Genomic DNA, 25,590 nt, shown 5'->3' with positions numbered 1-25,590 from the left:
TGGATAGTGACGGCAGTATCTAGACCAGTGGATAGTGAGGGCAGTATCTAGACCAGTGGATAGTGAGGGCAGTATCTAGACCTGCAGTAGTGGATAGTGAGGGCAGTATCTAGACCTGCAGTAGTGGATAGTGAGGACAGTATCTAGACCTGCAGCAGTGGATAGTGAGGACAGTATCTAGACCTGCAGCAGTGGATAGTGAGGGCAGTATCTAGACCTGCAGCAGTGGATAGTGAGGGCAGTATCTAGACCAGTGGATAGTGAGGGCAGTATCTAGACCAGTGGAAAGTGAGGGCAGTATCTAGACCTGCAGCAGTGGATAGTGAGGGCAGTATCTAGACCTGCAGCAGTGGATAGTGAGGGCAGTATCTAGACCTGCAGCAGTGGATAGTGAGGGCAGTATCTAGACCTGCAGCACTGGATAGTGAGGGCAGTATCTATACCAGTGGATAGTGAGGGCAGTATCTAGACCTGCAGCAGTGGATAGTGAGGGCAGTATCTAGACCTGCAGCAGTGGATAGTGAGGGCAGTATCTAGACCTGCAGCAGTGGATAGTGAGGGCAGTATCTAGACCAGTGGATAGTGAGGGCAGTATCTAGACCTGCAGCAGTAGATAGTGAGGGCAGTATCTAGACCAGTGGATAGTGAGGGCAGTATCGAGACCTGTAGCAGTGGATAGTGAGGATAGTGAGGGCAGTATCTAGACCAGTGGATAGTGACGGCAGTATCTAGACCAGTGGATAGTGAGGGCAGTATCTAGACCAGTGGATAGTGAGGGCAGTATCTAGACCTGCAGCAGTGGATAGTGAGGGCAGTATCTAGACCTGCAGCAGTGGATAGTGAGGGCAGTATCTAGACCTGCAGCACTGGATAGTGAGGGCAGTATCTAGACCAGTGGATAGTGAGGGCAGTATCTAGACCAGTGGATAGTGAGGGCAGTATCTAGACCTGCAGCAGTGGATAGTGAGGGCAGTATCTAGACCTGCAGCAGTGGATAGTGAGGGCAGTATCTAGACCTGCAGCAGTAGATAGTGAGGGCAGTATCTAGACCAGTGGATAGTGAGGGCAGTATCTAGACCTGTAGCAGTGGATAGTGAGGATAGTGAGGGCAGTATCTAGACCAGTGGATAGTGACGGCAGTATCTAGACCAGTGGATAGTGAGGGCAGTATCTAGACCAGTGGATAGTGACGGCAGTATCTAGACCAGTGGATAGTGAGGGCAGTATCTAGACCTGCAGCAGTGGATAGTGAAGGCAGTATCTAGACCTGCAGCACTGGATAGTGAGGGCAGTATCTAGACCAGTGGATAGTGAGGGCAGTATCTAGACCAGTGGATAGTGAGGGCAGTATATAGACCAGTGGATAGTGAGGGCAGTATCTAGACCAGTGGATAATGAGGGCAGTATCTAGACCTGCAGCAGTGGATAGTGAGGGCAGTATCTAGACCTGCAGCAGTGGATAGTGAGGGCAGTATCTAGACCTGCAGCAGTAGTATCTAGACCAGTGGATAGTGAGGGCAGTATCGAGACCTGTAGCAGTGGATAGTGAGGATAGTGAGGGCAGTATCTAGACCAGTGGATAGTGACGGCAGTATCTAGACCAGTGGATAGTGAGGGCAGTATCTAGACCAGTGGATAGTGAGGGCAGTATCTAGACCAGTGGATAGTGAGGGCTGTATCTAGACCTGCAGTAGTGGATAGTGAGGACAGTATCTAGACCTGCAGCAGTGGATAGTGAGGGCAGTATCTAGACCTGCAGCAGTGGATAGTGAGGGCAGTATCTAGACCTGCAGCAGTGGATAGTGAGGGTAGTATCTAGACCTTCAGCAGTGGATAGTGAGGGCAGTATCTAGACCAGTGGATAGTGAGGGCAGTATCTAGACCAGTGGATAGTGAGGGCAGTATCTAGACCAGTGGATAGTGACGGCAGTATCTAGACCAGTGGATAGTGAGGGCAGTATCTAGACCTGCAGCAGTGGATAGTGAGGGCAGTATCTAGACCTGCAGCAGTGGATAGTGAGGGCAGTATCTAGACCAGTGGATAGTGAGGGCAGTATCTAGACCTGTAGCAGTGGATAGTGAGGACAGTGAGGGCAGTATCTAGACCAGTGGATAGTGACGGCAGTATCTAGACCAGTGGATAGTGAGGGCAGTATCTAGACCAGTGGATAGTGAGGGCAGTATCTAGACCTGCAGCAGTGGATAGTGAGGGCAGTATCTAGACCTGCAGCAGTGGATAGTGAGGGCAGTATCTAGACCTGCAGCACTGGATAGTGAGGGCAGTATCTATACCAGTGGATAGTGAGGGCAGTATCTAGACCTGCAGCAGTGGATAGTGAGGGCAGTATCTAGACCTGCAGCAGTGGATAGTGAGGGCAGTATCTAGACCTGCAGCAGTGGATAGTGAGGGCAGTATCTAGACCAGTGGATAGTGAGGGCAGTATCTAGACCAGTGGATAGTGAGGGCAGTATCTAGACCAGTGGATAGTGAGGGCAGTATCTAGACCAGTGGATAGTGAGGGCAGTATCTAGACCTGCAGTAGTGGATAGTGAGGACAGTATCTAGACCTGCAGCAGTGGATAGTGAGGGCAGTATCTAGACCTGCAGCAGTGGATAGTGAGGGCAGTATCTAGACCAGAGGATAGTGAGGGCAGTATCTAGACCAGAGGATAGTGAGGGCAGTATCTAGACCTGCAGCAGTGGATAGTGAGGGCAGTATCTAGACCAGTGGATAGTGAGGGCAGTATCTAGACCAGTGGATAGTGAGGGCAGTATCTAGACCAGTGGATAGTGAGGGCAGTATCTAGACCAGTGGATAGTGAGGGCAGTATCTAGACCAGTGGATAGTGACGGCAATATCTAGACCAGTGGATAGTGAGGGCAGTATCTAGACCTGCAGCAGTGGATAGTGAGGGCAGTATCTAGACCTGCAGCAGTGGATAGTGAGGGCAGTATCTAGACCTGCAGCAGTAGATAGTGAGGGCAGTGTCTAGACCAGTGGATAGTGAGGGCAGTATCTAGACCTGTAGCAGTGGATAGTGAGGATAGTGAGGGCAGTATCTAGACCAGTGGATAGTGACGGCAGTATCTAGACCAGTGGATAGTGAGGGCAGTATCTAGACCAGTGGATAGTGAGGGCAGTATCTAGACCAGTGGATAGTGAGGGCAGTATCTAGACCTGCAGTAGTGGATAGTGAGGACAGTATCTAGACCTGTAGCAGTGGATAGTGAGGACAGTATCTAGACCTGCGGCAGTGGATAGTGAGGGCAGTATCTAGACCAGCAGCAGTGGATAGTGAGGGCAGTATCTAGACCAGTGGATAGTGAGGGCAGTATCTAGACCTGCAGCAGTGGATAGTGAGGGCAGTATCTAGACCTGCAGCAGTGGATAGTGAGGGCAGTATCTAGACCTGCAGCAGTGGATAGTGAGGGCAGTATCTAGTCCTGCAGCACTGGATAGTGAGGGCAGTATCTAGACCAGTGGATAGTGAGGGCAGTATCTAGACCTGCAGCAGTGGATAGTGAGGGCAGTATCTAGACCTGCAGCAGTGGATAGTGAGGGCAGTATCTAGACCTGCAGCAGTGGATAGTGAGGGCAGTATCTAGACCAGTGGATAGTGAGGGCAGTATCTAGACCTGCAGTAGTGGATAGTGAGGGCAGTATCTAGACCTGCAGTAGTGGATAGTGAGGACAGTATCTAGACCTGCAGCAGTGGATAGTGAGGACAGTATCTAGACCTGCAGCAGTGGATAGTGAGGGCAGTATCTAGACCTGCAGCAGTGGATAGTGAGGGCAGTATCTAGACCAGTGGATAGTGAGGGCAGTATCTAGACCAGTGGAAAGTGAGGGCAGTATCTAGACCTGCAGCAGTGGATAGTGAGGGCAGTATCTAGACCTGCAGCAGTGGATAGTGAGGGCAGTATCTAGACCTGCAGCAGTGGATAGTGAGGGCAGTATCTAGACCTGCAGCACTGGATAGTGAGGGCAGTATCTATACCAGTGGATAGTGAGGGCAGTATCTAGACCTGCAGCAGTGGATAGTGAGGGCAGTATCTAGACCTGCAGCAGTGGATAGTGAGGGCAGTATCTAGACCTGCAGCAGTGGATAGTGAGGGCAGTATCTAGACCAGTGGATAGTGAGGGCAGTATCTAGACCTGCAGCAGTAGATAGTGAGGGCAGTATCTAGACCAGTGGATAGTGAGGGCAGTATCGAGACCTGTAGCAGTGGATAGTGAGGATAGTGAGGGCAGTATCTAGACCAGTGGATAGTGACGGCAGTATCTAGACCAGTGGATAGTGAGGGCAGTATCTAGACCAGTGGATAGTGAGGGCAGTATCTAGACCTGCAGCAGTGGATAGTGAGGGCAGTATCTAGACCTGCAGCAGTGGATAGTGAGGGCAGTATCTAGACCTGCAGCACTGGATAGTGAGGGCAGTATCTAGACCAGTGGATAGTGAGGGCAGTATCTAGACCAGTGGATAGTGAGGGCAGTATCTAGACCTGCAGCAGTGGATAGTGAGGGCAGTATCTAGACCTGCAGCAGTGGATAGTGAGGGCAGTATCTAGACCTGCAGCAGTAGATAGTGAGGGCAGTATCTAGACCAGTGGATAGTGAGGGCAGTATCTAGACCTGTAGCAGTGGATAGTGAGGATAGTGAGGGCAGTATCTAGACCAGTGGATAGTGACGGCAGTATCTAGACCAGTGGATAGTGAGGGCAGTATCTAGACCAGTGGATAGTGACGGCAGTATCTAGACCAGTGGATAGTGAGGGCAGTATCTAGACCTGCAGCAGTGGATAGTGAAGGCAGTATCTAGACCTGCAGCACTGGATAGTGAGGGCAGTATCTAGACCAGTGGATAGTGAGGGCAGTATCTAGACCAGTGGATAGTGAGGGCAGTATATAGACCAGTGGATAGTGAGGGCAGTATCTAGACCAGTGGATAATGAGGGCAGTATCTAGACCTGCAGCAGTGGATAGTGAGGGCAGTATCTAGACCTGCAGCAGTGGATAGTGAGGGCAGTATCTAGACCTGCAGCAGTAGTATCTAGACCAGTGGATAGTGAGGGCAGTATCGAGACCTGTAGCAGTGGATAGTGAGGATAGTGAGGGCAGTATCTAGACCAGTGGATAGTGACGGCAGTATCTAGACCAGTGGATAGTGAGGGCAGTATCTAGACCAGTGGATAGTGAGGGCAGTATCTAGACCAGTGGATAGTGAGGGCTGTATCTAGACCTGCAGTAGTGGATAGTGAGGACAGTATCTAGACCTGCAGCAGTGGATAGTGAGGGCAGTATCTAGACCTGCAGCAGTGGATAGTGAGGGCAGTATCTAGACCTGCAGCAGTGGATAGTGAGGGTAGTATCTAGACCTTCAGCAGTGGATAGTGAGGGCAGTATCTAGACCAGTGGATAGTGAGGGCAGTATCTAGACCAGTGGATAGTGAGGGCAGTATCTAGACCAGTGGATAGTGACGGCAGTATCTAGACCAGTGGATAGTGAGGGCAGTATCTAGACCTGCAGCAGTGGATAGTGAGGGCAGTATCTAGACCTGCAGCAGTGGATAGTGAGGGCAGTATCTAGACCAGTGGATAGTGAGGGCAGTATCTAGACCTGTAGCAGTGGATAGTGAGGACAGTGAGGGCAGTATCTAGACCAGTGGATAGTGACGGCAGTATCTAGACCAGTGGATAGTGAGGGCAGTATCTAGACCAGTGGATAGTGAGGGCAGTATCTAGACCTGCAGCAGTGGATAGTGAGGGCAGTATCTAGACCTGCAGCAGTGGATAGTGAGGGCAGTATCTAGACCTGCAGCACTGGATAGTGAGGGCAGTATCTATACCAGTGGATAGTGAGGGCAGTATCTAGACCTGCAGCAGTGGATAGTGAGGGCAGTATCTAGACCTGCAGCAGTGGATAGTGAGGGCAGTATCTAGACCTGCAGCAGTGGATAGTGAGGGCAGTATCTAGACCAGTGGATAGTGAGGGCAGTATCTAGACCAGTGGATAGTGAGGGCAGTATCTAGACCAGTGGATAGTGAGGGCAGTATCTAGACCAGTGGATAGTGAGGGCAGTATCTAGACCTGCAGTAGTGGATAGTGAGGACAGTATCTAGACCTGCAGCAGTGGATAGTGAGGGCAGTATCTAGACCTGCAGCAGTGGATAGTGAGGGCAGTATCTAGACCAGAGGATAGTGAGGGCAGTATCTAGACCAGAGGATAGTGAGGGCAGTATCTAGACCTGCAGCAGTGGATAGTGAGGGCAGTATCTAGACCAGTGGATAGTGAGGGCAGTATCTAGACCAGTGGATAGTGAGGGCAGTATCTAGACCAGTGGATAGTGAGGGCAGTATCTAGACCAGTGGATAGTGAGGGCAGTATCTAGACCAGTGGATAGTGACGGCAATATCTAGACCAGTGGATAGTGAGGGCAGTATCTAGACCTGCAGCAGTGGATAGTGAGGGCAGTATCTAGACCTGCAGCAGTGGATAGTGAGGGCAGTATCTAGACCTGCAGCAGTAGATAGTGAGGGCAGTGTCTAGACCAGTGGATAGTGAGGGCAGTATCTAGACCTGTAGCAGTGGATAGTGAGGATAGTGAGGGCAGTATCTAGACCAGTGGATAGTGACGGCAGTATCTAGACCAGTGGATAGTGAGGGCAGTATCTAGACCAGTGGATAGTGAGGGCAGTATCTAGACCAGTGGATAGTGAGGGCAGTATCTAGACCTGCAGTAGTGGATAGTGAGGACAGTATCTAGACCTGTAGCAGTGGATAGTGAGGACAGTATCTAGACCTGCGGCAGTGGATAGTGAGGGCAGTATCTAGACCAGCAGCAGTGGATAGTGAGGGCAGTATCTAGACCAGTGGATAGTGAGGGCAGTATCTAGACCTGCAGCAGTGGATAGTGAGGGCAGTATCTAGACCTGCAGCAGTGGATAGTGAGGGCAGTATCTAGACCTGCAGCAGTGGATAGTGAGGGCAGTATCTAGTCCTGCAGCACTGGATAGTGAGGGCAGTATCTAGACCAGTGGATAGTGAGGGCAGTATCTAGACCTGCAGCAGTGGATAGTGAGGGCAGTATCTAGACCTGCAGCAGTGGATAGTGAGGGCAGTATCTAGACCTGCAGCAGTGGATAGTGAGGGCAGTATCTAGACCAGTGGATAGTGAGGGCAGTATCTAGACCTGCAGCAGTGGATAGTGAGGGCAGTATCTAGACCTGCAGCAGTGGATAGTGAGGGCAGTATCTAGACCTGCAGCAGTAGATAGTGAGGGCAGTATCTAGACCAGTGGATAGTGAGGGCAGTATCTAGACCAGTGGATAGTGAGGGCAGTATCTAGACCAGTGGATAGTGAGGGCAGTATCTAGACCTGCAGTAGTGGATAGTGAGGACAGTATCTAGACCTGCAGCAGTGGATAGTGAGGGCAGTATCTAGACCTGCAGCAGTGGATAGTGAGGGCAGTATCTAGACCTGCAGCAGTGGATAGTGAGGGCAGTATCTAGACCAGAGGATAGTGAGGGCAGTATCTAGACCTGCAGCAGTGGATAGTGAGGGCAGTATCTAGACCAGTGGATAGTGAGGGCAGTATCTAGACCAGTGGATAGTGAGGGCAGTATCTAGACCAGTGGATAGTGAGGGCAGTATCTAGACCAGTGGATAGTGAGGGCAGTATCTAGACCTGCAGCAGTGGATAGTGAGGGCAGTATCTAGACCTGTGGATAGTGAGGGCAGTATCTAGACCTGCAGCAGTGGATAGTGAGGGCAGTATCTAGACCTGCAGCAGTGGATAGAGAGGGCAGTATCTAGACCAGTGGATAGTGAGGGCAGTATCTAGACCAGTGGATAGTGAGGGCAGTATCTAGACCTGCAGCAGTGGATAGTGAGGGCAGTATCTAGACCTGCAGCAGTGGATAGTGAGGGCAGTATCTAGACCAGTGGATAGTGAGGGCAGTATCTAGACCAGTGGATAGTGAGGGCAGTATCTAGACCAGTGGATAGTGAGGGCAGTATCTAGGCCTGCAGCAGTGGATAGTGAGGGCAGTATCTAGGACTGCAGCAGTGGATAGTGAGGGCAGTATCTAGGCCTGCAGCAGTGGATTGTGAGGGCAGTATCTAGACCTGCAGCAGTGGATAGAGAGGGTATGTTTAACGATGACAGGAGGTCCAGGGAGGCCAGGTGAACCTGAGATGATCCTAACATTCTCGAGGAAATGTATATTTCAGGCTGAACTCATTCTGTCTAGAGTAGGCAGTGTGCCTCCATCCATCCATACATCTCTCTCTCTCTCTCCCTCTCTCCCTCCCTCCCTCCCTCCCTCCCTCCCTCCCTCCCTCCCTACCTGTCTCTTTATTTATTTTATTTATTTTTATTTCACCTTTATTTAACCTGGTAGGTTAGTTCAGAACAAGTCCTTTATTTAACCAGGTAGGCTAGTTGAGAACAAGTTCTCATTTGCAACTGCGATCTGGCCAAGATAAAGCAAAGCAGTTCGACACATACAACAACACAGAGTTACACATGGAGTATACAAACATACAGTCAATAATACAGCAGAACAAAAGAAAACAAAAAGTCTATACACAGTGAGTGCAAATGAGGTAAGATAAGGCAATAAATAGACCATGGTGGCAAAGTAATTACAATATAGCAATTAAACATTGGAATGGTAGATGTGCAGAAGATGAATGTGCAAGTAGAGATACTGAGGTGCAAAGGAGCAAGATAAATAAATAAATACAGTATGGGGATGAGGTAGGTAGATAGTTGGGCTGTTTACAGATGGGCTATGTACAGGTGCAGTGATCTGTGAGCTGCTCTGACAGCTGGTGCTTAAAGCTAATGAGGGAGATATGAGTCTCCAGCTTCAGAGATTTTTGCAGTTCGTTCAGTCATTGGCAGCAGAGAACTGGAAGGAAAGACGACCAAAGGAGGAATTGGCTTTGGGGGTGACCAGTGAGATATACCTGCTGGAGCGCGTGCTACGAGTGGGTGCTGCTATGGTGACCAGTGAGCTGAGATAAGGCGGGGCTTTACCTAGCAGAGACTTGTTGATAACCTGTAGGCAGTGGGTTTGGCGACGAATCTGAAGCGAGGGCCAACCAACGAGAGCGTACAGGTCGCAATGGTAGGTAGTGTATGGGGCATTGGTGACAAAACGGATGACACTGTGATAGACTGCATCCAGTTTGTTGAGTAGAGTGTTGGAGGCTATTTTGTAAATGACATCACCGAAGTCGAGGATCGGTAGGATGGTCAGTTTTACGAGGGTATGTTTGGCAGCATGAGTGAAGGATGCTTTGTTGCGATATAGGAAGCCGATTCTAGATTTGATTTTGGATTGGAGATGCTTAATGTGAGTCTGGAAGGAGAGTTTACAGTCTAACCAGACACCCAGGTATTTGTAGTTGTCCACATATTCTAAGTCTGAGCCGTCCATGGTGTCATCTGCGTAGAGGTGGATCAGAGAATCACCAGCAGCAAGAGCGACATCATTGATGTATACAGAGAAAAGAGTCGGCCCGATAATTGAACCCTGTGGCACCCCCATAGAGACTGCCAGAGGTCCGGACAACAGGCCCTCCAATTTGACACACTGAACTCTATCAGAGAAGTAGTTGGTAAACCAGGCGAGGCAATCATTTGAGAAACCAAGGCTGTCGAGTCTGCCAATAAGAATGTGGTGATTGACAGAGTCGAAAGCCTTGTCCATGTCGATGAATACGGCTGCACAGTAATGTCTCTTATCGATGGCGGTTATGATATCGTTTAGGACCTTGAGCGTGGCTGAGGTGCACCCATGACCAGCTCTGAAACCAGATTGCATAGCGGAGAAGGTACGGTGGGATTCGAAATGGTCGGTAATCTGTTTGTTAACTTGGCTTTCGAAGACCTTAGAAAGAGGGTAGGATAGATATAGGTCTTGTTGTCTAGATTGTCTAGCCCGGCTGATTTGTATGGGTCCAGATTTTGCAGCTCTTTCAGAACATCAGCTATCTGGATTTGGGTGAAGGAGAAATGGTGGGGCCTTTGGCGGCTTGCTGTGGAGGGTGCCGGGCAGTTGACCGGGGTAGGGGTAGCCAGGTGGAAAGCATGGCCAGCCGTAGAGAAATGCTTATTGAAATTCTCAATTATAGTGGATTTATCGGTGGTGACAGAGTTTCCTAGCCTCAGAGCAGTGGGCAGCTGGGAGGAGGTGCTCTTATTCTCCATGGACTTTACAGTGACCCAGAACTTTTTTGAGTTAGTACTACAGGATGCAAATTTCTGTTTGAAAAAGCTAGCCTTTGCTTTCCTAACTGCCTGTGTATATTGTTTCCTAACTTCCCTGAAAAGTTGCATATCATTGGGGCTATTCGATGCTAATGCAGAACGCCACAGGATGTTTTTGTGCTGGTCAAGGGCAGACAGGTCTGGAGTGAACCAAGGACTATATCTATTCCTAGTTCTACATTTTTTGAGTGGGGCATGCTTATTTAAGATGGTGAGGAAGGCACTTTTAAAGAATAGCCAGGCATCTCTCCCTCCCTCCCTCCCTCCATCCATCCATCTCTCTCTCTCCCTTCCTACCTCTCTCTCCCTCCCTCCATCCCTCCATCCCACTTCTTCTCAATCCCTCGTTCCATCTCTCCCTCCCTACCTACCTCTCCCTCCCTACCCCTCCCTCCCTCCCTCCCCCATCCATCCATCCCTCTTTACATCCCCTCCCTCCCTCTTTCCATCTCCCTCTCTCTCTTCCTCCCTCCCTCCCTCCCTCCCACTTCAGCTCAATCCCTCTTTCCATCTCTCCCTCCCTGACCTACCTCTCCCTCCCTACCTCTCCCTCCCTCCATCCATCCCTCTTTACATCCCTCTCCCTCCCTACCTACCTCTCCCTCTCTCTCTCCCTTTCTCCCTCCCTTTCTCCCTTTCTCCCCCATCCCACTTCTTCTCAATCCCTCCCTGCCTCCCATCTTCCTCTCTCTCTTCCTCCCTCCATCCATCCCTCTTTCCATCTCCCTCTCCCTCCCTCCCTCCCTCCAGAGCAGAACTACGTACTCTCTTCTCTTCTTTGAAGCAGAACAGTGGATGCCCTACTTTGAAGGTAAGCCCACACACTGCTACATCCAAGGAGAACGCACACGCTTTCACACACACACACACACACACACACACACACACACACACACACACACACACACACACACACACACACACACACACACACACACACACACACACACACACACACACACACACACACACACAAACATCGCACTTTGTGTAAAAGCCGACTTTTATTTCTCTGTGTGAGAGCAGCTCTCCTACAGCCCTTCATCCCAGCATGCTCTGCTGCATTGACGTCCTATCAAACACCAGAGGATCGAGGATGTTTACCCTGCTGCTTTACTGACATTCCTAACCACAGTCCTGACCACACTGACATGCCTGACCACACTGACCACACTGACAGTCCTGACCACACTGACAGGCCTGACCACACTGACAGGCCTGACCACACTGACAGGCCTGACCACAATGACTACACTGACATTCCTGACCACACTGAAAGTCCTGACAGTCCTGACCACACTGACAGTCCTGACCACACTGACCACACTGACAGTCCTGACCACACTGACAGTCCTGACCACAGTCCTGACCACACTGACAGTCCTGACCACACTGACAGTCCTGACCACACTGACTGTACTGACCACACTGACTGTACTGACAGCAGGTAACAGTCTATAGATACACAGAGGATTATAAATGGTATGGTGAAGGACATTTCCATGACTAGCGTCTGTCATCATAGATGACGGAAATCCCCCAGTCTGCTCCTCCCCCCTAGCGTCTGTCATCATAGATGAGGGAAATCCCCCAGTCTGCTCCCCCCCCCCCCCCCCCAGCGTAAATACCCCAGTCTGCCCCTCCCCCCTACCGTCTGTCATCATAGATGAGGGAAATCCCCCAGTCAGACACGTACCTGCGTTGCTCCTCCCCATGTTCCCCCGACGGCACCGTCAGACATTCATCCATGTGACCATGGAGCAGCCTCAGCACGTCCCCGCCGATCATGAACCCTGCAGGGGGAGAGAGGAGAGGCATTAGAGAGGAACCCTGCAGGGGGAAAGAGGAGAGGCATTAGAGAGGAACCCTGCAGGGGGAGAGAGGAACCCTGCAGGGGGAGAGAGGAGAGGCATTAGAGAGGAACCCTGCAGGGGGAGAGAGGAGAGGCATTAGAGAGGAACCCTGCAGGGGGAGAGAGGAGAGGCATTAGAGAGGAACCCTGCAGGGGGAGAGAGGAGAGGCATTAGAGAGGAACCCTGCAGGGGGAAAGAGGAGAGGCATTAGAGAGGAACCCTGCAGGGGGAGAGAGGAACCCTGCAGGGGGAGAGAGGAGCGGCATTAGAGAGGAACCCTGCAGGGGGAGAGAGGAGAGGCATTAGAGAGGAACCCTGCAGGGAGAGAGAGACGAGGCATTAGAGAGGAACCCTGCAGGGGGAGAGAGGAGAGGCATTAGAGAGGAACCCTGCAGGGGGAGAGAGGAACCCTGCAGGGGGAAAGAGGAGAGGTTAGCCTGTCTCTGGACCAGACATGACATAGATAAGACCAATGAGCAGGGACATCAGAGATCAGTGATGCATTTTTTTTGGTTTCTATAATTGTGTTTTTATTCCTGTTTTGCATTTTGTATTTAATGTGTTTATCTTTCATTTGTAGAAGAGACCTTGGTCTAAACACAACACCCTGTCAAAATAAAGGTTCAGTCAAGTAACTAAATAAAACACATTTCCAGGGAGTTTTTCCTAGGTTCCAGCCTAGGAACAGGCCCTCCAATTTGACACACTGAACTCTATCAGAGAAGTAGTTGGTAAACCAGGCGAGGCAATCATTTGAGAAACCAAGGCTGTCGAGTCTGCCAATAAGAATGTGGTGATTGACAGAGTCGAAAGCCTTGTCCAGGTCGATGAATACGGCTGCACAGTAATGTCTCTTATCGATGGCGGTTATGATATCGTTTAGGACCTTGAGCGTGGCTGAGGTGCACCCATGACCAGCTCTGAAAACCAGATTGCATAGCGGAGAAGGTACGGTGGGATTCGAAATGGTCGGTAATCTGTTTGTTAACTTGGCTTTCGAAGACCTTAGAAAGACAAGGTAGGATAGATATAGGTCTGTAGCAGTTTGGGTCTAGAGTGTCACCCCCTTTGAAGAGGGGGATGACCGCGGCAGCTTTCCAATCTTTGGGAATCTCAGACGATTCAAAAGAGAGGTTGAACAGGCTAGTAATAGGGGTTGCAACAATTTCGGCAGATAATTTTAGAAAGAGAGGGTCCAGATTGTCTAGCCCGGCTGATTTGTATGGGTCCAGATTTTGCAGCTCTTTCAGAACATCAGCTATCTGGATTTGGGTGAAGGAGAAATGGTGGGGGCTTTGGCGGCTTGCTGTGGAGGGTGCCGGGCAGTTGACCGGGGTAGGGGTAGCCAGGTGGAAAGCTGTTGTTTATGTGTTGTTTGTTTATATGACCCCCATTAGCTTTTACAGTAGCATCATGTTTGTTTATATGACCCCCATTAGCTTTTACAGTAGCATCATGTTAGTTTATATGACCCCCATTAGCTTTTACAGTAGCATCATGGCTGTTTATCTGACCCCCATTAGCTTTTACAGTAGCATCATGTTTGTTTATATGACCCCCATTAGCTTTTACAGTAGCATCATGTTTGTTTATATGACCCCCATTAGCTTTTACAATAGCATCATGTCCGTTCAGGCTCTTTATGGGTGTCAGTCCAGGGCATCCCTCCATTAATCCTGGAGGAGTCTGAATCTGGGGCAGAGACAGACACCTACCTTGGAACAGTGTGTGTGTGTGTGTGTGTGTGTGTGTGTGTGTGTGTGTGTGTGTGTGTGTGTGTGTGTGTGTGTGTGTGTGTGTGTGTGTGTGTGTGTGTGTGTGTGTGTGTCTGTCTGTCTGTCTGTCTGTCTGTCTGTCTGTCTGTGACCTACCTTGGGCCACCTCGCTGCCAGAGCAGACAGTAGCCACGCTCCAGAGGGTCTGCTGGAAGGCTGCGTCCACATGCAGGCTGTCGTTACCGTACGATAGGTGCTGCAAGGAGAAGGAGGAAATAAAACACCGCTTAGTGGTATGACAGGAGGGTTAGGGTGGAGTGGTTTGACAATAGAGTTAGGGTGGAGTGGTATGACAGGAGGGTTAGGGTGGAGTGGTATGACAGGAGGGTTAGGGTGGAGTGGTATGACAGGAGGGTTAGGGTGGAGTGGTATGACAGGAAGGTTAGGGTTAGGGTGGAGTGGTATGACAGGAGGGTTAGGGTGGAGTGGTATGACAGGAGGGTTAGGGTGGAGTGGTATGACATGAGGGTTAGGGTGGAGTGGTATGACAGGAGGGTTAGGGTGGAGTGGTATGACAGGAGGGTTAGTGTGGAGTGGTATGACAGGAGGGTTAGGGTGGAGTGGTATGACAGGAGGGTTAGGGTGGAGTGGTATGACAGGAGGGTTAGGGTTAGGGTGGAGTGGAGTGGTATGACAGGAGGGTTAGGGTTGAGTGGTATGACAGGAGGGTTAGGGTTAGGGTGGAGTGGTATGACAGGAGGGTTAGGGTGGAGTGGTATGACAGGAGGGTTAGGGTGGAGTGGAATGACAGGAGGGTTAGGGTGGAGTGGTATGACAGGAGGGTTAGGGTGGAGTGGTATGACAGGAGGGTTAGGGTGGAGTGGTATGACAGGAGGGTTAGGGTGGAGTGGTATGACAGGAGGGTTAGGGTGCAGTGGTATGACAGGAGGGTTAGGGTTAGGGTGGAGTGGTATGACAGGAGGGTAAGGGTGGAGTGGTATGACAGGAGGGTTAGGGTGGAGTGGTATGACAGGAGGGTTAGGGTGGAGTGGTATGACAGGAGGGTTAGGGTGGAGTAGACCAGTGTACTACATTAAGATAAATGTACTGTTTACTGTTGGAGTGGACCTGTGTACCAGACAGTTGATTTTAGCTCCTGTTTTTGGGTTGTTGAGTTCTGGTTCCAAATGGGACTGACAAGGAGAATCTAATAGCCTGTCTAGATGACAGTAAATATTCTGTGTCACTCCCTCTATAGACAGATCACACCCGCTCCATGTTCCCTCTGATTATTGGTTCACTGAACTGGAAGCCAAGTCAAGGGTTTTTCACACTCGCCGGAGTGGACTGAGACAATCCAAGTCAAGGGTGTTTCACACTCGCCAGATTGGACTGAGACAAACCAAGTCAAGGGTTTTTCACACTCGCCGGATTGGACTGAGACAAACCAAGTCAAGGGTTTTTCACACTCGCCAGATTGGACTGAGACAAACCAAGTCAAGGGTTTTTCACACTCGCCAGATTGGATTGAGACAAACCAGGTCAAGGGTTTTTCACACTCGCCAGATTGAACTGAGACAAACCAAGTCAAGGGTTTTTCACATTCGCCGGATTGGACTGAGACAAACCAAGTCAAGGGTTTTTCACACTCGCCGGATTGGACTGTGACAAACCAAGTCAAGGGTTTTTCACACTCGCCGGATTGGACTGAGACAAACCAAGTCAAGGGTTTTTCACACTCGCCAGGTTGGGCTGAGACAAACCAAGTCAAGGGTTTTTCACACTCGCCAGATTGGACTGAGACAAACCAAGTCAAGGGTTTTTCACACTCGCCAGATTGGACTGAGACAAACCAAGTCAAGGGTTTTTCACACTCGCCAGATTGGATTGAGACAAACCAGGTCAAGGGTTTTTCACACTCGCCAGATTGAACTGAGACAAACCAAGTCAAGGGTTTTTCACATTCGCCGGATTGGACTGAGACAAACCAAGTCAAGGGTTTTTCACACTCGCCGGATTGGACTGTGACAAACCAAGTCAAGGGTTTTTCACACTCGCCGGATTGGACTGAGACAAACCAAGTCAAGGGTTTTTCACACTCGCCAGGTTGGGCTGAGACAAACCAAGTCAAGGGTTTTTCACACTCGCCAGATTGGACTGAGACAAACCAAGTCAAGGGTTTTTCACACTCGCCAGATTGGACTGAGACAAACCAAGTCAAGGGTTTTTCACACTAGCCAGATTGGACTGAGACAAACCAAGTCAAGGGTTTTTCACACTCGCCAGATTGGACTGAGACAAACCAAGTCAAGGGTTTTTCACAATCGCCAGATTGGACTGAGACAAACCAAGTCAAGGGTTTTTTCACATTCACCAGATTGAACTGAGACAAACCAAGTCAAGGGTTTTTCACACTCGCAGGATTGGACTGAGACAAACCAAGTCAAGGGTTTTTTACACTCGCCGGATTGGACTGAGACAAACCAAGTCAAGGGTTTTTCACACTCGCCAGATTGGACTGAGACAAATCAAGGTGAACTGAGCTAGCATGATCTGTAATAGTTGCTATAAAGGACAAAGCAAAAATGAAATCTCCAAGGCAACACGTTTTGGTTGGTGTCGGTATGAGAGTGTGAAAAGGGTAATCAGAGACTCACCAGGTATCGTTCTGATGACACGCTAACTAGGATGAGGTCATCCCCGACTCGCACCTTCTCTCCCTCTGACCTCTGCTTGGAGGCAGGGTGGATGGTCCACCAACATGCTTCTCCTGTTAGAGATAAGACAGGAGGATATGGCTCTGAGACTATGGTAACATGGCAGAAACCTTCTCTGACCTCTGCTTGGAGGCAGGGTGGATGGTCCACCAGCATGCTTCTCCTGTTAGAGATAAGACAGGAGGATATGGCTCTGAGACTATGGTAACATGGCAGAAACCTTCTCTGACCTCTGCTTGGACGCAGGGTGGATGGTCCACCAACATGCTTCTCCTGTTAGAGATAAGACAGGAGGATATGGCTGAGACTATCTCTCTCTGAGCCTCTCTGTCTCTGAGCCTCTCTGTCTCTGAGCCTCTCTGTCTCTGAGACTCTCTCTCTCTGTCCCTGAACCTCTCTCTCTCTGAGCCTCTCTCTTTACCCCCCCTCTCTCATTTTCTCTATCTCTCTCGCTCTCTCTCACCCTCCCTATCTGTATACAGTGCATACGGAAAGTATTCAGACGACTAGACTTTTTCAAAAAAAAAATATGTTACAGCCTTATTCTCAAATGGATAAAAAAAAATCCTCAGTCTACACACAATACATCATAATGACAAAGCGAAACAGGTTTTTAGAAATTGTATGTATAAAAAAATTGAACAGAAATACCTTATTTACATAAGTATTCAGACCCTTTGCTATGAGACTCGAAATTGAGCTCAGGTGCATCCTGTTTCCATTGATCATCCTTGAGATGTTTCTACAACTTGATTGGAGTCCACCTGTGGTAAATTCAATTGATTGGACATGATTTGGAAAGGCACACACCTGTCTATATAAGGTCCCACACTTGACAGTGCATGTCAGAGCAAAAACCAAGCCATGAGGTCAAAGGAATTGTCTGTTGAGGTCCGAGATATGATTGTGTCGAGGTACAGATCTGGGGAAGGGTACCAAAAAATGTCTGCAGCATTGAAGGTCCCCAAGAACACAGTGGCCTCCATCATTCTTAAATAGAAGAAGTTTGGAACCGCCAAGACTCTTCCTAGAGCTGGCCGCCCAGCCAAACTGAACAATTGGGGGAGAAGAGCCTTAGTGAGGGAGGTGACCAAGAACCCAACGGTCACTCTGACAGAGCTCTAGAGTTCCTCTGTGGAGATGGGAGAACCTTCCAGAAGGATAACCATCTCTGCAGCACTCCACCAATCAAGACTTTATGGTAGAGTGGCCAGACGGAAGCCACTCCTCAGTAAAAGGCACATGACAGCCCACTTGGAGTTTGCCAAAAGGCACCTAAAGTACTCTGACCATGAGAAACAAGATTCTCTGGTCTGATGAAACCAAGATTAAACTCTTTGGACTGAATGCCAAGCATTACATCTGGAGGAAATTTGGCACCATCCCTACGGTGAAGAATGGTGGCAGCATCATGCTGTGGGGATGTTTTTCAGTGGGAGGAAGACTAGTCAGGATCGAGGGAAAGATGAACGGAGAAAAGTACAGAGAGATCCTTGATGAAAACCTGCTCCAGAGCACTCAGGACCTCAGACTGGGGCAAAGATTCACCTTCCAACAGGACAACGCAGGAGTGGTTTTGGGACAAGTCTCTGAATGTCCTTGAGTGGCCCAGCCAGAGCCCGGACTTGAACCAGATCAAACACCTCTGAAGAGACCTGAAAAAAGCTCTGCAGCAACACTCCCCATCCAAACTGACAGAGCTTGAGAGGATCTGCAGGGAAGAATGGGAGAAACTCCCCAAATACAGGTGTACCAAGCTTGTAGCGTCATACCCAAGAAGACTCAAGGCTGTAATCCCTGCCAAAGGTGCTTCAACAAAGTTCTGAGAAAAGGGTCTGAATACTTATGTAAATGTCATATATCAGGGGGTTTTATTATAAACTTACACACATATTTAAAACATGTTTTTGCTTTGTCTTTATGGGCTATTGTGTGTAGATTGAGCCTATGAGATTCTTCATGTAGCTGCCAGGTTATTGCAGGACAGACAGGAACCTAGTAAACACCAGCAGCACCAATGAGGGTCTGGAGTCTAGTAACCTCCAGTAGCACCACTGAGGGTCTGGAGTCTAGTAACGTCCAGTAGCACCACTGAGGGTCTGGAGTCTACTAACCACAGACAGCACCACTGAGGGTCTGGAGTCTAGTAACCTACAGCAGCACCACTGAGGGTCTGGAGTCTAGTAACCACAGGCAGCACCACTGAGGGTTTGGAGTCTAGTAACCTACAGCAGCACCACTGAGGGTCTGGAGTCTAGTAACCTACAGCAGCACCACTGAGGGTCTGGACTCTAGTAACCTCCAGCAGCACCACTGAGGGTCTGGAGTCTAGTAACCTCCAGCAGCACCACTGAGGGTCTGGAGTCTAGTAACCTCCAGCAGCACCAATGAGGGTCTGGAGTCTAGTAACCTCCAGTAGCACCACTGAGGGTCTGGAGTCTAGTAACCACAGGCAGCACCACTGAGGGTCTGGAGTCTTGTAACCTCTAGCAGCACCACTGAGGGTCTGGAATCTAGTAACCTCCAGTAGCACCACAGAGGGTCTGGAGTCTAGTAACCTACAGCAGCACCACTGAGGGTCTGGAGTCTAGTAACCTACAGCAGCACCACTGAGGGTCTGGAGTCTAGTAACCACAGGCAGCACCACTGAGGGTCTGGAGTCTTGTAACCTACAGCAGCACCACTGAGGGTCTGGAGTCTAGTAACCACAGGCAGCACCACTGAGGGTCTGGAGTCTAGTAACCTCCAGTAGCACCACTGAGGGTCTAGAGTCTAGTAACCTCCAGCAGCACCACTGAGGGTCTGGAGTCTAGTAACCTCCAGCAGCACCACTGAGGGTCTGGGGTCTAGTAACCACAGGCAGCACCACTGAGGGTCTGGAGTCTAGTAACCACAGGCAGCACAACTGAGGGTCTGGAGTCTAGTAACCTACAGCAGCACCACTGAGGGTCTGGAGTCTAGTAACCTACAGCAGCACCACTGAGGGTCTGGAGTCTAGTAACCACAGGCAGCACCACTGAGGGTATGGAGTCTAGTAACCTACAGCAGCACCACTGAGGGTCTGGAGTCTAGTAACCTCCAGCAGCACCACTGAGGGTCTGGAGTCTAGTAACCTCCAGCAGCACCACTGAGGGTCTGGAGTCTAGTAACCTACAGCAGCACCACTGAGGGTCTGGAGTCTAGTAACCTACAGCAGCACCACTGAGGGTCTGGAGTCTAGTAACCTACAGCAGCACCACTGAGGATCTGGAGTCTAGTAACCTACAGCAGCACCACTGAGGGTCTGGAGTCTAGTAACCTACAGCAGCACCACTGAGGATCTGGAGTCTAGTAACCTACAGCAGCACCACTGAGGGTCTGGAATCTAGTAACCACAGGCAGCACCACTGAGTGTCTGGAGTCTAGTAACCACAGGCAGCACCACTGAGGGTCTGGAGTCTAGTAACCTACAGTAGCACCACTGAGGGTCTGGAGTCTAGTAACCTCCAGTAGTACCACTGAGGGTCTGGAGTCTAGTAACCACAGGCAGCACTGCACACATACCGAAACACAACATAGTAAACGTCCACACCACACAGCCTCACAACAGTGTTACTATGGGAACTCATAAACAGCAACCACATAAACATCTCTCTCTCTGAAGCTTGCATGGCAACATAACACTACAACATGGCCTGGTAATGTTGTCTCATCTGACTGTACTAGCTATACTATGGCTGTTGGGTGGACTGGATGCTAGGTTAGCTGCTACACCAGGAAGGGAAAGAGACCTACCTGTTGTGTCTTCCTGCAGTCCGACATCAAACGCCAGTTTGTCGGTTGAGGATCGGGAGGTACCTAGGCAACAGAGGTACTAGACAGAGAAACAAAAGAAGCCAATTATTCTTCAACAGAACCTGACACAACGTGGTAGAAACCAGTCTCGTATTGCCTTGTCTGACTGGCTCAGCAACTCGTGTATCACTAGAAAATACAGGCAAGAATACAACAAAGATGATGACAACCACAACAAAGATGATGACAACCACAACAAAGATGATGACAATCACAACAAAGATGATGACAATCACAACAAAGATGATGACAATCACAACAAAGATGATGACAACCACAACAAAGATGATGACAACCACAACAAAGATGATTACAACCACAACTGACTGACATCACAGAGCACAAACCTGGAATGGACACTGATTCAAGTACGTGTTATTTCCTGTATTTGGGTCTCCAGACACACTGCAGAGGGACTCACCATGCCGCTGTAGGAGTGTCGTAGCAGGACAGCGTGTCCGTACAGTAAGGTGCGGTGGCCCCCTCCCTGGGCCGTCTACAGGACAGAGACAGAGAGACAAGAGACACATTCAGGAACTAGTTTAACTAGTAACACGTACAATACTGTTACTATACAGGACTAAGATCGAATCATACTACACCGGCTCTGACACTCGTCAGGGCTTGCAAACTATCACGAATTACAAAGGGAAACCCAACCGAGAGTTGCCCGGTGAGATGAGCCCACCAGACGAGCTAAATGCCTTCTATGCTCGCTTCGAGGCAAGAAATACTGAAACATGCGTGAGAGCACCACCTGTTCTGGACGACTGTGTGATCACGCTCGCCGTAGCCGATGTGAGTAAGACCTTTAAACAGGTTAACGTTCACAAGGCCGCAGGGCCAGATGGATTACCAGGACGTGTACTCCGAGCATGTGCTGACCAACTGGAATGAGTCTTCACTGACATGTTCAACCTCTCCCTGACTCAGTCTGTAATACCTACATGTTTCAAGCAGACCATCATAGTCCCTGTGCCCAAGAACACCAGAACATGACTATTGTCCCGTAGCACTCACATCTGTAGCCATGAAGTGCTTTGAAAGGCTGGTCATGGCTCACATCAACACTATCATCCCAGACACCCTGGACCCAATCCAATTCGCATACCGCCCCAACAGATCCACAGATGACGCAATCTCTATTGCACTTCCACACTACAACTCAGCGTTCATATACTACGTCTCAGCGTTTAACACCATAGTGCCCTCCAAGCTCATCACTAAGCTAAGGATCCTGGGACTGAAACACCGAACCTCTTCAACTGGATCCTGGACTTCATGACGGGGTGCCACCAGGTGGTGAGGGTAGGCAAAAACACATCCGATATGCTGACTCTTAACACAGGTGTCCCTCAGGGGTGCGTGCTTAGTCCCCTCCTGTACTTCCTGTTCACCCACGACTGCGTGGCCGCGCACGACTCCAACACCATCATCAAGTTTGCCGATGACACGATGGTGGTGACCTGATCACCACCGACGATGAGACAGTCTATCGGGTGGAGGTAAGATCCCTTGACTTCTTCCACATTTTGTTATGTTACAGCCTTATTCTAAAATGGAATAAATATTTGTTTTCCCTCAGCAATTTACACACAATATCCCATAATGACAAAGCGAAAACAGGTTTTTAGAAATGTTTGCAAATGTATAAAAAAACAGAAATACCTTATTTACATAAGTATTCACACCATTTACTATGAGACTCGAAATTGAGCTCGGATTCATCCTGTTTCCATTGATCATCCTTTAGATGTTTTACAACTTGATTGGAGTCCGACTGTGGTAAATTCAATTGATTGGACATGATTTAGAAAGGCACACAACAGTCTACCTAAGGTCCCACAGTTGACAGTGAATGCTCCGAGACAGGATTGTGTCGAGGCACAGATCTGGGGAATGGTACCAAAACATTTCTGCAGCATTGAAGGTCCCCAAGAACACACTGGCTTCCATCATTATTAAATGGAAGAAGTTTGGAACCACCAAGACTCTTCCTAGAGCTGGCCGCTGGCTAAACTGAGAAATCGGGGGAGAAGGGCCATGGTCAGGGAGGTGACCAAGAACCCGATGGTCACTCTGAAGGAGCCCCAGAGTCCCTCTGTGGATATGGGAAATTCTTCCAGAAGGACAACCATCTCTGCAGCACTCTGCAGAAATTCCCAAAATACAGGTGTGCCAAGCTTGAAGCGTCATACCCAAGAAGACTCAATGCTGTAATCGCTGGCAAAGGTGCATCAACAAAGTACTGAGTAAAGGGTCGGAATACTTATGTAAATGTGAAATTTCAGTTTTTATTTTTAATAAATTAGCAGACATTTCTAGAAACCTGTTTTTGCTTTGTCATTATTGGGAATTGTGTGTAGATTGATGAGAAGAAAAAAAGCAATTTAATCAATTTTAGAATAAGGCTGTAACATAAAATGTAGAAACTAGTCAAGGGGTCTGAATACTTTCTGAAGGCACTGTATATATACAGCACCAGTCAAAAGTTTGGACACACCTACTCATTCCAGGGGTTTTCTTTATTTAAACTATTTTCTACATTGTAGAATAATTGTGAAGCCACTATGACATAACACATATAGAAGCATATAGTAAACCAAAAAGTGTTAAACAAATCAAAATATATTTTATATTTCAGATTCTTCAAAGTAGCCACCCTTTGCCTTGACAGCTTTGCACACTCTTGGCATTCTCTCAACCAGCTTCACGTGGAATGCTTTTCCAACATTCTTGAAAGAGTTCCCATATGCTGAGCCCTTGTTAGCTGCATTTTCCTTCACTCTGCGGTCCAACTCATCCCAAACCATCTCAATTGAGTTGAGGTCAAGTGATTGTAGAGGACAGGTTATCTGAAGCAGCACTCCATCACTCTCCTTCTTGGTCAAATAGCCCTATACAGTACCCTGGCTAGGTTAGCATGTCTTCATCTAACAGCCCCCTCTCTCCTACAGTACCCTGTCTAGGCTAGCATGACTTCATCTAACAGCCCCCCTCTCTCCTACAGTACCCTGGCTAGGCTAGCATGTCTTCATCTAACAGCCCCCTCCCTCCTACAGTACCCTGGCTAGGCTAGCATGTCTTCATCTAACAGCATCCTCTCTCCTACAGTACCCTGGCTAGGCTAGCATGTCTTCATCTAAAAGCCCCTCTCTCCTACAGTACCCTGGCTAGGCTAGCATGTCTTCATCTAACAGCCCCCTCTCTCCTACAGTACCCTGGCTAGGCTAGCATGTCTTCATCTAACAGCCCCTTCTCTCCTACAGTACGCTGGCTAGGCTAGCATGTCTTCATCTAACAGCCCCCTCTCTCCTACAGTACCCTGGCTAGGCTAGCATGTCTTCATCTAACAGCCCCCCTCTCTCCTACAGTACCCTGGCTAGGCTAGCATGTCTTCATCTAACAGCCCCCTCCTAGCCTAGTCTGTCTGACACAGCCACATTCACACAAACATGCACGTACGCCTGCTCACACCGCCCACTCACGAACGCACACACGCACACGCACACACAGACACACACAAACACACACACAGGTGTTTCCCCCAGCCTGGTTAGTCTGACAAAGACAGGCTGCTCCTGTGTTTCCATCCATTCCACAGGTCAAACTCCATCCATCCAACCACACAGCTGACTGTCCAGGAGACCGGGGGAGGGTGGGAAAGTGTGTGTGGTGTCAGGTACAGCTGTGTGTGATTAGGGAGATACTGTTGGGATAATAGGGTTTTTGTAGAGATGAGGAGCTAGGAGCTAGGAGCTCCTCCAGGACCTCAGACACACAGCGGCAGAAGGAACCAGGACACACAGCGGCAGAAGGAACCAGGACCTCAGACACACAGCGACAGAAGGAACCAGGGCCTCAGACACACAGCGGCAGAAGGAACCAGGACCTCAGACACACAGCGGCAGAAGGAACCAGGATATCAGACACACAGCGGCAGAAGGAGCCAGGAGATCAGACACACAGTGGCAGAAGGAACCAGGACCTCAGACACACAGCGGCAGAAGGAACCAGGACCTCAGACACACAGCGGCAGAAGGAACCAAGAGATCAGACACACAGCGGCAGAAGGAACCAGGACTTCAGACACACAGCGGCAGAAGGAACCAGGGCCTCAGACACACAGTGGCAGAAGGAACCAGGACCTCAGACACACAGCGGCAGAAGGAACCAGGGCCTCAGACACACAGCGGCAGAAGGAACCAGGACCTCAGACACACAGCGGCAGAAGGAACCAGGACACACAGCGGCAGAAGGAACCAGGACCTCAGACACACAGCGGCAGAAGGAACCAGGACCTCAGACACACAGCGGCAGAAGGAAACAGGGCCTCAGACACACAGCGGCAGAAGGAACCAGGACCTCAGACACACAGCGGCAGAAGGAACCAGGACCTCAGACACACAGCGGCAGAAGGGGAAGCAGCAGTCATGAATGAACTCACCTTCATCATGAATTTCTGTATTGGCATGGAATAAATGGAAAGGAGAGTTAATTCAACACCAATAGAGGTAAACAACCCTCAACCCATTGAAACAGTACAGTATGGTTACCATGGTAACAGTGTGCCTACTACAGTATGATTACCATGGTAACAGTGTGTCTACTACAGTGGTACAGTACAGTATGATTGCCATGGTTACCACTCTACTACAGTGGTACAGTACAGTATGATTACCATAGTAACAGTGTGTCTAGTACAGTGGTACAGTACAGTATGATTACCATGGTAACAGTGTGTCTACTACTGAGGTACAGTACAGTATGATTACCATAGTAACAGTGTGTCTACTACAGTGGTACAGTACAGTATGATTACCACAGTAACAGTGTGTCTACTACAGTGGTACAGTACAGTATGATTACCATAGTAACAGTATGTCTACTACAGTGGTAATGTAAAGTATAATTACCATGGTAACAGTGTATCTACTACAGTGGTACAGTACAGTATGATTACCATGGTTACCACTCTACTACAGTGGTACAGTACAGTATGATTACCATAGTAACAGTGTGTCTACTACAGTGGTAGAGTACAGTATGATTACCATGGTAACAGTGTGTCTACTACAGTGGTACAGTACAGTATGATTACCATGGTAACAGTGTGTCTACTACAGTGGTACAGTACAGTATGATTACCATGGTAACAGTGTGTGCAGCTCCCTATGAAGAGGGACAAAC

At 49.3% G+C, this 25,590-nt stretch overlaps 1 protein-coding gene across 1 annotated transcript in view; it reads right to left on the bottom strand.

Moving 5' to 3' along the window:
- LOC106613696 (ryanodine receptor 2) overlaps positions 1 to 25,590 on the bottom strand; it is a 1,296,826-nt gene that overhangs the window by 1,179,539 nt on the left and 91,697 nt on the right. The window contains 5 exon segments of the mRNA XM_082973418.1: positions 11,978 to 12,074; positions 14,006 to 14,105; positions 16,507 to 16,619; positions 20,341 to 20,419; positions 20,822 to 20,896. Of these exon segments, the coding sequence (XP_082829544.1) occupies positions 11,978 to 12,074; positions 14,006 to 14,105; positions 16,507 to 16,619; positions 20,341 to 20,419; positions 20,822 to 20,896 (464 nt within the window).

The sequence above is a fragment of the Salmo salar genome, chromosome 01, assembly GCF_965601325.2.
Source record: "Salmo salar chromosome 01, fSalSal1, whole genome shotgun sequence".
Taxonomy (NCBI): Eukaryota; Metazoa; Chordata; class Actinopteri; order Salmoniformes; family Salmonidae; genus Salmo; species Salmo salar.
The sequence above is the reverse complement of the archived record's forward strand: the minus strand, read 5'-3'. Positions and strand labels throughout refer to the sequence as shown.